At 40.6% G+C, this 14,643-nt stretch overlaps 1 protein-coding gene across 2 annotated transcripts in view; it reads left to right on the top strand.

Moving 5' to 3' along the window:
* adcy8 (adenylate cyclase 8 (brain)) overlaps positions 1–14,643 on the top strand; it is a 304,017-nt gene that overhangs the window by 242,803 nt on the left and 46,571 nt on the right. For both annotated transcript variants that reach the window (XM_014139104.2, XM_014139106.2), the window contains one exon: positions 6,226–6,304. In XM_014139104.2, the coding sequence (XP_013994579.1) occupies positions 6,226–6,304 (79 nt within the window). The remainder of the gene's footprint in view (positions 1–6,225; positions 6,305–14,643) is intronic.

A 14,643-nucleotide genomic window follows, 5' to 3' on the forward strand; every position in this document is an offset into this window, starting at 1 on the left:
ATTGGTTGATGTTTTTCTTTAGAGAAATGAAGAAGTACCGTTATTCAGAACGAGGGTCCAGCCTAGTGCATTCTAATGTTTTGGTGCATGCGACCTGGAACGCGCTTCACTTTGTTTTCATCCGGTATTGAACGCAGTTTATCCCATCTTAAATTTTATCGATTATTTACATTTTAAAATACCTAAAGTTGGATTAGGAAAGTTGTTTGAAATGTTTGGAACAAGTTTACAGGTAACTTATTAGATATTTTGTAGTCATGTTGGGCGAGTTGGCACCGGTGTTTTTCTGAATCAAAAGCGGCAAATAAATTGACATTTTGGAGATATAACGACGGACTTAATCGAACAAAAGGACAATTTGTGATGTTTATGGGACATATTGGAGTGCCAACAGAAGAAGCTCTTCAAAGGTAAGGCATGAATTATATAGTTATTTCAGAGTTTTGTGTCGCGCCTGGCGGGTTGAAATATGATTGTCATGTGTTTGTTTGATGGGGTGCTGTCCTCAGATAATCGCATGGTTTGCTTTCGCCTTAAAGCCTTTTTGAAATCTGACACGGTGGCTAGATTAACAAGAAGTTAAGCTTTAATTTGGTGTATTGCACTTGTATGAAAGTTAAATATTTCTAATAATGTTGGGGGAATTTCGCGCTCTGCAATTTCAGGGGATGTTGTCGAAACGTTCCGCTAGCAGAACCCCTAGTCATAACAGGTTATAATGTATGTGAAAGCAACAGAGAGGTATATTTCTGGGTGATTTAAATATTGATTGGCTGTCCACTCAAGAAAAAGCTGGTTCAGGTTATCAGTCACCTACTATGGTAGTTACAAACAGCACAGGAATGAAATCATCAACATGTATTGGTCAGATCTTTACTAATGTTGCAGAAATTTGCTTTAAAGCAGTATCCAAACCCATCGGATGTAGTGATCACAATATAGTAGCATATCTAGGAAAACCAAAGTTCCAAAGGTTGTGCCTAATATAGTGTATAACAGATCATACAATACGTGATGGAGACAACAGGGGAAAGACCCTCAGATCCACAAAGTCCCTTCCACCAGGTGGCTGATGAGATATGTTGGCACGACTGCCATATTGCATCTCCATCCCAAAGCCCTTGTTTGGAAGTGTACTTCGCCAGACTGCCTAGAACCTTGCCCTCATCCAGGTCAAGGTGGCGAGACACGATAGTGATGACACCATAGGCCTTGTTGATCTCTGCACCAGACAGAATGCTCTTGCCAGCATACTTGGGGTCCAACATATGGGCTTCAGGCAGAAGTCTTCATGCTTTTTGATGTATTTCAGTACTGCAGTTTCGTCTGCTTGGAGCAATAGTGAAGTGGGCAGGACAGTACGGATTTCTTCTCTTACATCTGCAAGCAGAGTCTGAGCATCAGACAGGATGGCATTGTCTCCCTCAATCCGTGCAATGGCTACTGCTATAGGTTTCAGGCTGCTTACCACTCTCTCACAAAATACATCATCCAGGAGGATCCTCTTGATGGGGCTGTCCATATCGGCAGACTGTGATATGGCCATTTCTTAGATTGACAGTCTCCTGGAGGGGAAGTAGTCGAACATGATGACAACACCACCCCAATGGGTGTTGATGGGCAGCTTCAATTTGGTGTTCTTATTCTTCTCACTTTGCTTGGTAAGGTAGATTGCTGCTATAACTTGATGACCCTTCACATACTTAACCATTTCCTTGGCTCTCTTGTAGAGTGTATCCATTGTTTTCAGTGCCATGATGTCCTTGAGGAGCAGATTCAATGCACGAGCAGCACAGCCAATGGGTGTGACGTGAGGGTAGGACTCCTCCACTTTAGACCAAGCAGCCTTCATGTTCACAGCATTGTCACCAGTGCAAATACCTTCTGTGGTCCAAGGTCATTGACTGCCTTCAGCTCTTCTGCAATGTAGAGACCGGTGTATCTGTTGTCCCTCGTCTGTGCTCTTGTAGAATACTGGTTGAGGGGTGGAGAGGATGTACTTAACCTCTTACATCTAGACGTTCCGCTAGCGGAACACCTGCTCCAATATCCAATGATAGCCGTGGCGCGAATTACAAATTCCTCAAAAATACAAAAACGTCCATTTTTCAAACATATGACTATTTTACAGCATTTGCAAAATAGGGGGCAGTATTGACACGGCCGGATAAAAAACGTACCCGATTTAATCTGGTTACTACTCCTGCCCAGTAACTAGAATATGCATATAATTATTGGCTTTGGATAGAAAACACCCTAAAGTTTCTAAAACTGTTTGAATGGTGTCTGTGAGTATAACAGAACTCATATGGCAAGCCAAAACCTGAGAAGATTCCATGCAGGAAGTGGCCTGTCTGACAAGTTGTGTTTCATCTTGGCTCTTTTTATTTAAGACTGAGGATCTTTGCTATAACGTGACACTTCCTACGGCTCCCATAGGCTCTCAGAGCCCGGGAAAAAGCTGAACGATATCGAGGCAGCCTCTGGCTGAAACACTTTATCGCGTTTGGCAAGTGGCCGATCAGAGTACTATGGGCTTAGGCGCGTGCCCGAGTCGACCCCATGCTTTATTTTCTTTCGTCTGTTTACCTAAACTTGATTGAACAAAACATGCATGTATTGTATAACATAATGTCCTAGGGTTGTCATCTGATGAAGATCATCAAAGGTTAGTGCTACATTTAGCTGTGGTTTGGGTTTATGTGACATTATATGCTAGCTTGAAAAATGGGTGTCTGATTATTTCTGGCTGGGTACCCTGCTGACATAATCTAATGTTTTGCTTTCGTTGTAAAGCCTTTTTGAAATCGGACAGTGTGGTTACAGTAACGAGAGTCCTGTCTTTAAAATGGTGTAAAATAGTCATATGTTTGAAAAATTGAAGTTTTTGCATTTTTAAGGAATTTGAATAACGCGCCACGGGATTACACTGGCTGTTGAGTAGGTGGGACGATTTCGTCCCACATACCCTAGAGAGGTTAATCTAACCACATTGTCCGATTTCAAAAAGGCTTTACTGCGAAAGCAAAACATTAGATTATGTTAGGAAAGTACATAGACACAAATAATCATACAGCCATTTTCCAAGCAAGCATATATGTCACATAAACCCAAACCACAGCTAAATGCAGCACTAACCTTTGATGATCTTCATCAGATGACACTCCGAGGACATTATGTTATACAATACATGCATGTTTTGTTCAATCAAGTTCATATTTATATCAAAAAACTGCTTTTTACATTAGCATGTGATGTTCAGAACTAGCATACCCACCGAAAACTTCCGGTGAATTTACTAAATTGCTCATGATAAACGTTCACAAAAAAACATAACAATTATTTTAAGAATTATAGATACAGAACTCCTTTATTCAATCGCGGTGTCAGATTTTAAAACACATTTTGCAATATTCTAAGTACATAGCTCGGCCATCACGGCTAGCTATTTTGACACCCACCAAGTTTTGGGCTCACTAAACTCAGGACTAAACTCACTGCACTCCTAGGACTTCTACTTCAACAACAAATGTTGTTTTGTTTCCAAATAATCCATAGTTATATTCAAATAGCTTTGTTTTGTTCGTGCGTTCAGGTCACTATCCGAAGGGTGACACGCGAGGGCATTTCGTGACAAAAAAATTCAAAATATTCCATTACCATACTTAGAAGCATGTCAAACGCTGTTTAAAATCTATTTTTCTGCTATTTTTCTCATAAAATATCGATAATATTCCAACCGGACAACGTTGTATTCATTCAAAGGCTGAAAGAAAAAAATGGAGTAGTCTCGTGAATGCGCATCTCAGTCTCACTGTCCCCAGGCTGACCACTTATAAATTCTGCTGCTGTTCTTTGCCCAGAGACAGCAGACACCCCATTCCACTTTCTGGCGGCTTTAGAGAGCCAATGGAAGCCTTTGAAAATGTCACGTTACAGCACAGATGCTGTATTTTCGATAGAGATGCAACAGAAGGACAACAAATTGTCAGACAGGGCTCTTCCTGTATGGAATCTTCTCAGGTTTAGGCCTGCCATATGAGTTCTGTTATACTCACAGACACCATTCAAACAGCTTTAGAAACTTTAGTGTTTTCTATCCAAATCTACTAATTATATGCATATTCTAGTTTCTGGGCAGGAGTAGTAACCAGATCAAATCGGGTACGTTTTTTTATCCGGCCGTGAAAATACTGCCCACTATCCCAAAGAAGTTAAATTACATTTTGGGCATAAAGGCAAACTCAGCTCCATCATTAATTGAATCAGATGGCTCATTCATCACAAAACCCACTGATATTTTAAATTGCTTTAATTATATTTTCATTGGGAAGATTAGCAAACTTAGGCATGACATGCTAGCAACAAACGCTGACACTACATATCCAAGTATAACTGATAAAATTATTAAAGACAATCATTGTCATTTTAAATTCTGTAAAGTAAGTGTGGAAGATGTGAAAACATTATTGTTGTCTATCAACTATGACAAGCCACCGGGGTCTGACAACTTGGATGGAAAATTACTGAGGATAATAGTGGACGATATTGCCACTCCTATTTGTCTTATCTTCTGGAGGGCCTGGAGGGAAGCAAAAGTCATTCCGCTACCCAAGAATAGTAAAGCCCCCTTTACTGACTCAAATTGCTGACCAATCAGCCTTTTACCAACCCTTAGTAAACTTTTGGAAAAAATGGTGTTTGACCAGATGCTAAGCTATTTTACTGTAAAGAAATTGACAACAGACTTTCAGCATACTTATAGGGAAGGACATTCAACAAGCACGGCACTTACACAAATTACTGATGATTGGCTAAGATAAATTGATGATAAAGAGATTGTGGGAGCTGTTTTGTTAGACTTCAGTGCAGCCTTTGACATTATCGATCATAATCTGCTGATGGAAAAACATATGTGTTATGTCTTTACACCCCCTGCTATATTGTGGATAAAGAGTTGTCTGTCTAACAGAACACAGACCCTTCTTTAACTGAAGCCTCTCCAACATAATCCAGGTAGAATCAGGAATTCCCCAGGGCAGCTGTCTAGGCCCCTTACCTTTTCAATCTTTGCTAATGACATGCCACTGGCCTTGAGTAAATCCAGTGTGTCTATGTATGCAGATGACTCAACACTATACACTTCAGCAACTACAGTTATTGAAATCACTGCAACACTTAACAAAGAGCTGCAGTTAGTTTCAGAATGGGTGACTAGGAATAAGTTAGTCCTAAATATTTCAAAAACTAAAAGCATTGTGTTTGGGACAAATCATTCACTAAACCCAAAACCTCACCTTAATCTTGTAATAAATATTGTGGAAATTGAGCAAGTTGAGGTGACTAAACTGCTTGGAGTAACCCTGGAGTGTTAACTGTCATGCTGATAACATGTTGATACAACAGTAGCTAAGGTGGGGAGAAGTAAGATTGGCAGGTTCTACAGGTTCTGGTTTTGTTCACCTGGACTACTGTTCAGTCGTGTGGTCAGGTGCCACAAAGGTGGACCTCGGAAAATTACAATTGGCTCAGAACAGGGCAGGATGGCTGGCCCTTAAATGTACACAAAGTGGAGGAGAGATTGACTTCATCACTACTATTTTTTGTAAGAAGTGTTTACATGCTGAATCCACCGAGGTGTCTGTTTAAACTACTGTCACAAAGCTCAGACACCCATGCATACCCCACAAGACATGCCACCAAAGGTCTCTTCACAATCTCCAAGTCAAGAACAGACTATGTGAGGCGCACAGTACTACATAGAGCCATGGCTACATGGAGCTCTATTCCACATCAGATATCTGATGCAAGCAGTAGAATCAGATTTAAAAAACTGATAAAAATACACCTTATGGAACAGCGGGGACTGTGAATAGACACACACACATGCACAGACACACGTACACATAAGACAAGCACTCTAAACACACAAACACATGGATGTTGTATTATAAATATGTGATAGTGCCTGAGTGAACACATTAAATGTACAGGCGCTTTGTAGGGAAGCGCACTGCACTTGGCTTTAACTTGAGCCGACATCCGCATAGTGTTTACTGTGACTGCGATTCTCTGTGAACGTCGGGAACATACTCTTTTGCTATTTTACAGTACGTCTTGGATTCCATTCTGGCTACTCTACTTTAACTATTCTGTAACTTTTTTCCCTCAGTAGAATTATTTTGAAAACTTTTTGTTGCAATAGAAACTGTTTTGTTTCCACAGAAACTTCCTTGGGACCAAAGAGACATCCTTGCTTCTGATGGCTATGTTCCTCCTTGCTGTATTTTACCACGGGCAGCAGGTAAGATGATTTTTGCATATTCACTAATCCTATTATAAAGACACATTAGCTGTTGTGGGTTTGTAACAGAACCAATAATGCACTATGGGTGTGATAGATGTGGTAAGAAAAAGTGCTTCCTGGTATATACAGACAGAGTCAGCAGCTGATGAGGAGGACACGTCTTTTGAGCTCAATCTACTGAATAGCATCCTTTGATCTCTTTGATCACTTGGTCTGCTCTGGTCAGAGACAGATGGGAGATGAGAATAATTCAACGTCCTTTGTACTGTAGCCATATGCAAGTGAAAAAAGAAATTTCCCCATTTGAAGATCTTCAATGTCATTGAGACACTCTTGTCAATGGCTTTCTTTGATTTTAGCGCTTTGTCGGTTTGTTGAGTCAAAGCGTCTGTTACGTTGTTAGATGCATGGATAAGGCAGAGAGACGAAGTCGTGGGTTCGGAGTTGATGCTTTACAGGACAGCATCTACCTGGAAAACTGGAAGGATTCACTTGTAAAGTTATACATATGATCGTTGTGGTCTGTGTGTCAAATGAAAAGGGATCTTTGATAAGAAAAAGATTAACAGTATTTGAAAAATGATATACTGTATGTGGTTGTATATTGTTATAGAAATAAATCAAATGACCTTTTATCAAATTCTAGATAAACTTCCATGTAGATGAAATCAATATGGACAGAATGTAGTCAGATGTACCAGCTTCATTACGCCACTATAATTAACCTCTCTGGGCTAGGCGGGACGAATTCGTCCCACCTACGCAACAGCCAGTTGAATCCCGTGGCGCGATTTTCAAATACCTTAGAAATGCTATTACTTCAATTTCTCAAACATGTGACTATTTTACACCATTTTAAAGACAAGACTCTCGTTAATCTAACCACACTGTCCGATTTCAAAAAGGCTTTACAACGAAAGCAAAACATTAGATTATGTCAGCAGAGTACCCAGCCAGAAATAATCAGACACCCATTTTTCAAGCTAGCATATAATGTCACAAAAACCCAGAAGACAGCTAAATGCAGCACTAACCTTTGATGATCTTCATCAGATGACAACCCTAGGACATTATGTTATACAATACATGCATGTTTTGTTCAATCAAGTTCATATTTATATCAAAAACCAGCATTTTACATTGGCATGTGACGTTCAAACTTCCGGGGAATTTACTAACAATTTACTAAATTACTCACGATAAACGTTCACAAAAAACATAACAATTATTTTAAGAATTATAGATACAGAACTCCTTTGTGCAATCGAGGTGTCCGCTTTTAAAATAGCTTTTCGGTGAAAGCACATTTTGCAATATTCTCAGTAGATAGCCCAGCCATCACGGCTAGCCATTTAGACACCCACCAAGTTTAGCCCTGACCAAAGTCAGATTTACTATTACAAAAGTTTGATTACCTTTGTTGTCTTAGTCAGAATGCACTCCCAGGACTGCTACTTCAATAACAAATGTTGGTTTGGTCCAAAATAATCCATCGTTATATCCAAATAGCGGCGTTTTGTTTGTGCGTTCCAGACACTATCCGAAATGGTAAATCAGGGTCACGAGCATGGCGCAATTCGTGACAAAAAATGTATAAATATTCCATTACCGTACTTCGAAGCATGTCAACCGCTGTTTAAAATCCATTTTTATGCCATTTTTCTCGTAAAAAAAGCGATAATATTCCGACCGGGAATCTGCGTTTAGGTAAACAGAGGAAAGAAAACAAAGCATTCGGTCGACGCGGGCACGCGCCTGAGACTCACAGTACTGTAACCAGCCACTACCCAAACGCGCTACTTTTTTTCAACCAGAGCCTGCAAAGCCACGATTCAGCTTTTTGCCGCCTTCTGAGAGCCCATGTGAGCCGTAGGAAGTGTCACGTAACAGCAGAGATCCTTTGTAATGGATAGAGATAATCAAGAAGGGGAAGAAATTGTCAGACAGGCCACTTCCTGCATGGAATCTTCTCAGGTTTTGGCCTGCCATATGAGTTCTGTTATACTCACAGACACCATTCAAACAGTTTTAGAAACTTTAGAGTGTTTTCTATCCAAAGCCAATAATGATATGCATATTCTAGTTACTGGGCAGGAGTAGTAACCAGATTAAATCGGGTACGTTTTTTATCCAGCCGTGTCAATACTGCCCCCTAGCCCTAACAGGTTAAGGTAGCTGGATATTTATACACAAAGACCACAGACCAGGGCTTAATAAACCGTTTGACAAACTCCTTGCTAGTTAACTCTTGTTAATTTGTGGAATTTCTTTCCTTCTTATTGCGTTTGAGCCAATCATTTGTGTTGTGACATGGTAGCGGTAGAATACAGAAGATAGCCCTATTTGGTAAAAGACCAAGTCCATATTATGGCAGGAACAGCTCAATTAAGCAAAGACAAACGACAGTCCATCGTTACTTTAAGACATGAAGGTCAGTCAATGCGGAACATTTCAAGAACTTTGAATGTTTCTTCAAGTGCATTTGCAAAAACCATCAAGCGCTATGATGAAACTGGTTCTCATGAGGACCGTCACAGGAAAGGAAGACCCAGAGTTAACTCTGCTGCAGAGGATAAGTTCATTAGAGTTAACTGCACATCAGATTGCAGCCCAACTAAATGGTTCACAGGGTTCAAGTAACAGACACATCTCAACATCAACTGTTCAGAGGAGAATCAGGCCTTCATGCTGTATTTGCTGCATAGAAACCACTACTAAAGGACACCAATAATAAGAAGAGACTTGCTTGGGCCAAGAAACTCAAGCAATGGACATTAGACCGGTGGAAATCTGTCCTTTGATCTGATGAGTCCAAATTAGACATTTTTGGTGACACTGTCACTCATTTATTTAGAATTCAAGGCATACTTAACCAGCATGGCTACCACAGCATTCTGCAGCGATGCGCCATCCCATCTGGTTTGCGCTTAGTGGGACTATCATTTGTTTTTCAACAGGACAATGACCCAAAACACACCTCCAGGCTGTGTAAGGGCTATTTGACCAAGAAATAGAGTGATGGAGTGCTGCATCAGATGACCTGGCCTCCACAATCACCCGAGCTCAACCCAATTGAGATGGTTTGGGATGAGTTGGACCACAGAGTGAACGAAAAGCAGCCAACAAGTGCTCAGCATATTTGGGAACTCCTTTGATACTGTTGGAAAAGCATTTCAGTTGAAGCTGGTTGAGAGAATGCCAAGAGTGTGCAAAGCTGTTCTCCTGGCAAAGGATGGCTACTTTGAAGAATCTAAAATCTAAAATATATTCCAAAAACATTTGTACACTTTTTTGTTTACTACACGATTCCATGTGTGCTGTTTCTTAGTTTTGATGTCTTCCTTATTATTCTACAATGTAGAAAATAGTAAAAATAAAGAAAAACCGTTGAATGAGTAGGTGTGTCCAAACTTTTGACTGGCACTGTATATGTTTACATTACTTATTTTATTGATTTCCCACCATTTTGTCAGAAGACAGCTGTTCAGACCTTCCTAGGACCATTTAAAGGTTCTCTGTTGAATAAACTTGTATTTGCATCCCTCTGGTGGTCAGCAGCATCATTACATCGATTTATAGCGCTTCACTGCAACGTTACATCAGGGGCGGTCCATAGAAAAACATTTATCTAGCTCAACTGCTTCACGATACAGACATGGCAAAGTAATCACTGGATTTGTCTTGAGCAAGCAGATCTAAATATAAAACTTTAATAGCTCTACGATAAAAAAGTAATTTTCTGTGGAAGTTAAACATTGCAGACACATTGCTTATGCTCAGAACGAAAAAATGGAGCTCTTTACAAAGCCCTTCTCCCCTTATCTATAGGAGGGGCGCATGATGTTTAAATGGCCCAAATGTTGATTTAAACGTTCACAATTTTAATTGATTTTGACTATTACTAATGTCATGATATGTTTGGTATCAAGAATGTGCAATATTTTGGATAGATGTTCCTAACACAGATTCTAACTATATACAGTATGGACATTTTATAAAGTATGAAAAGGTTTATTCATTCCAAAAAAGTGTATAATCATATCCTCATATTTGTATATGTTTTATTATACTTTTATTGTGTACTAGATCATATGGGCTGAAAATAGTTTTCTTCTCAGACAAATCTAGGTGAAAGCCAAAGGTCATAGTTTTCTAATGGGGGCGGACACACTACTACATTAATAAAATATTGCACTTTTGCTATATTGATGACTAAAGCCATAATGAAACAGTGCAAAACGTCTGTCAGCTCAACTGTTAAATTTGAATTTTAGAATAGAGGCGCTGTGATACAATGTGTTTTTTTATCTGTTTTTTAATGTTAAACTTTCTTTTGGCCTGAGTAACCGCTGATGGCAGAGTATTACACAATGACATGGCTCTATAAAGTACATAACTGTGCGACGCATTAGATCTGTTTTTAGTTTGGGTACCGTGAAGAAACCCTTCAAACCTCAACCATGAAAGACAATCATGCATGTTGTTGTTAGTTCTGTGTGTGCAGTTAAGGGAAAGGTGTGCTGCTTTGTTTTGAGCCAGCTGCAGCATTTCTAGGTCTTTCTTTGCCACCCCTGATCATGTTACAGTATGACAGTAAGTAAGATGGGACAAGATCAAACCTGAACAACTAGTACAGTTGATCTTTGTGTCAAAAAACTCACAACATATTTTTATAACAGACCTACCTCTCCCCATCAACTTTGTCAATATGACTTGACCATGATAACTGACCATCCAATGTTACTCCTAGAAGTTCAGCTTCTCCAACTTGTTCAATGGTCACACCGTTTAGGCATAACTCCAGTTGAGGTGTAGGTCTAAGAGAATGCTTTGTTCCAAGTACATAGCTTTTGGTTTTAGATGTATTTAAGACCAGTTTATTGTTAATTACCCATTCTGATAGTAACTCCTTGCTAAGAGTCTCAGTGAGCTCACTGGCTGTAGGTGCTGATGTGTAAAGTGTGTAATCATCAGCATACATAGTCATTTTAGGTTCATGTAAGACAAGTGGCAAATCATTTGTAAAAATAGAGAAGAGTAATGGCCCAAGGCAACTGCCCTGTAACAAAACCTCTAGACAGCTCAGCGTTGTTGCTCTGTATAATGTGGAAGGTCATCTTTGCACCTCGGGCTGCCACTTGCTGCATTGCAGGAGCTACTTCTCCTCTCATTGCCATCAAATCATAAGCACCTGTGTGAATTATAATGTGTTTGGCCCCATTTCATTTGTTGCTTGACAGACTTTTCATGGCACTTGCTGTTTCGGCACTATAGCTTTCTGACTAACATGCCAGGGAATAGCAATTTCTCATACAATTAAGGCCATAGAGTGCTCTGCCTGTGTGCTGCTGTTGTGGGATGTAGTGTCTGGAGTGATGTTCTTTGGATGGAGTGGGGTGGAGACCACAGGCGGCCTTTTGTTGTATTCCTGACATGGCGCTGGTGCTCTGGGGCTGTGATGTGAGGATCTTGGGGAGGTGTTGGTGTGGGAGGAGGAGTTGTTCTGGGTCTGGTTACTGACCTCTCTGTGTGAGTTCCGGAGGTTCACTATGAGAAGCAGTTGTACTGTTGATGAGGGGATGTGAGGGTTGTTCCAGTTGTTTTCTTAGAGTGTGGATGATGATGTCTGTGTTGTAGTAATTCTATGACTGCTTTGTAGCTCCTCCCTGATGTCAGCTACCTCTCTCCTCATGATGCTCTCAAACATTGCCAGTTTCTCTCTCAACTCTTCCTTATCCTGCCTCAGAACTGTCACCCCACCATTAAGCTCATTCACCTCTACTTCCACTAGGGAGATACTCCCAAAGGCCTGGGACAGCTGGGATAGGTTGTAACTCTCCATGTCTGCTCGGTTGACTTAGTTAGATATGAGGGTGAGGGGACTTGTGGAATTAACTGATTTCCTATAAAGTCTGTCTTCTGATTGAAGTGTATCAGAGTGCCATTCTCTTTCAAGGTGTCTGCTAGCTCTTTCAGTGATGGAAACTCATGTATCTAGAGGACAAGTTCAGCTTCTAGGCCTTGAATCATTACGGTGCCATTGTTGTAGGTGTCAATGGTGCAGAGTCGATTTTCAGGCTCCTGTTCATAATACCAAGATCTGTCGACCATTCCTCTCTTTCTAACATGCCCAAAGTGCCTACAAGAGGCAGAATACCACAGTATGCTCAGTGTAGAAGAGCAGGTCAGAGATTGTATTATTTTCTCCAATTAGGGTATGGTCAGCAAACAATGTCTCTGGATTTTCCCTCAGCAGCTTTTTATTTTATTTTATTGTATTTATGAAATGTGTTTAGGGTGTGTCACGTCCTGACCCTAGTAAGATGTCATTTTCTATAGTAGAGTTGGTCAGGGCGTGACAGGAGGTGTTTCTATGTTTTATATTTCTATGTTTAAGTTCTACTTTTTTCTATTTCTATGTTGGGATTGTTTGGGATTGTTTGGGTTGAACTCTAATTGGAGGCAGCTGAACCTCGTTGGCTCTAATTAGAGATCATATTTAAGTAGGGGTTTTTCTTCCTGGGTTTTGTGGGTCGTTGTTTTCTGTTTAGTGTATGTTCACCTGACGGAACTGTTGTCGGTCGTTTTGTTCTAGTGTCTTCATAATAAAAGTGAATATGAGCACTATACACGCTGCGCCTTGGTCCCCTTTACATTTACATTTACATTTAAGTCATTTAGCAGACGCTCTTATCCAGAGCGACTTACAAATTGGTGCATTCACCTTATGATATCCAGTGGAACAACCACTTTACAATAGTGCATCTAAATCTTTTAAGGGGGGGGTTAGAAGGATTACTTTATCCTATCCTAGGTATTCCTTAAAGAGGTGGGGTTTCAGGTGTCTCCGGAAGGTGGTGATTGACTCCGCTGTCCTGGCGTCGTGAGGAGCTTGTTCCACCATTGGGGTGCCAGAGCAGCGAACAGTTTTGACTGGGCTGAGCGGGAACTGTGCTTCCTCAGAGGTAGGGGGGCCAGCAGGCCAGAGGTGGATGAACGCAGTGCCCTTGTTTGGGTGTAGGGCCTGATCAGAGCCTGAAGGTATGGAGGTGCCGTTCCCTTCACAGCAAGGCAATCACCATGGTCTTGTAGCGGATGCGAGCTTCAACTGGAAGCCAGTGGAGAGAGCGGAGGAGCGGGGTGACGTGAGAGAACTTGGGAAGGTTGAACACCAGACGGGCTGCGGCGTTCTGGATGAGTTGTAGGGGTTTAACCTCTATGGGCTAGGCGGGATGAATTCGTCCCACCTACGTAACAGCCAGTCTAATCCAGTGGCGCGATTTTTGAATCGTTTGAAATACTATTACTTCAATTTCTCAAACATATGACTATTTTACAGCTATTTAAAGACAAGACTCTCGTTTATCTAACCACACTGTCCGATTTCAAAAAGGCTTTACAACGAAAGCAAAACATTAGATTATGTCAGGAGACTGCCCAGCCAGAAATAATCAGACACCCATTTTTCAAGCTAGCATATAATGTCACCAAAAACCCAAACCACAGCTAAATGCAGCACTAACCTTTTATGATCTTCATCAGATGACACACCTAGGACATTATGTTAAACAATACATGCATGTCTGTTCAATCAAGTTCATATTTATATCAAAAAACAGCTTTTTACATTAGCATGTGACGTTCAGAAAAAGCATACCCCCCGCAAACTTCCGGGGAATTTACTAACAGTTTGCTAAATTACTCACGATAAACGTTCACAAAAAGCATAACAATTATTTTAAGAATTATAGATACATTACTCCTCTATGCACTCGATATGTCCGATTTTAAAATAGCTTTTCGGATGAAGCACATTTTGCAATATTCTAAGTACATAGCCCAGCCATCACGGCTAGCTATTTAGACACCCGGCAAGTTTAGCCTTCACCATAATCACATTTCCTATAAGAAAAATGTTCTTACCTTTCCTGTTCTTCGTCAGAATGCACTCCCAGGACTTCTACTTCAATAACAAATGTAGGTTTGGTCCCAAATAATCCATAGTTATATCCAAATAGCGTCGTTTTGTTCGTGCGTTCTAGACACTATACGAATGGTAATCCACGGTCGCGCGCATGGCGCATGGCGTGACAAAAAATGTCTAAATATTCCATTACCGTACTTCGAAGCATGTCAACCGCTGTTTAAAACCAATTTTTATGCCATTTATCTCGTAGAAAAGCGATAATATTCCGACCGGGAATCTGCAATAAACTAAACAGCCGAATTAAAATACTCCACGGGGGCTAATCGCGCACGCGCCTCATTCCATTGTCACCTAATGGGACACTTGAATAAGGTGATAATCTGTTTCAGCCTGAGGCTGCCTCGTCAAC

This window comes from Salmo salar, chromosome ssa14 (assembly GCF_905237065.1).
Source record: "Salmo salar chromosome ssa14, Ssal_v3.1, whole genome shotgun sequence".
In the NCBI taxonomy this organism is placed as follows: Eukaryota; Metazoa; Chordata; class Actinopteri; order Salmoniformes; family Salmonidae; genus Salmo; species Salmo salar.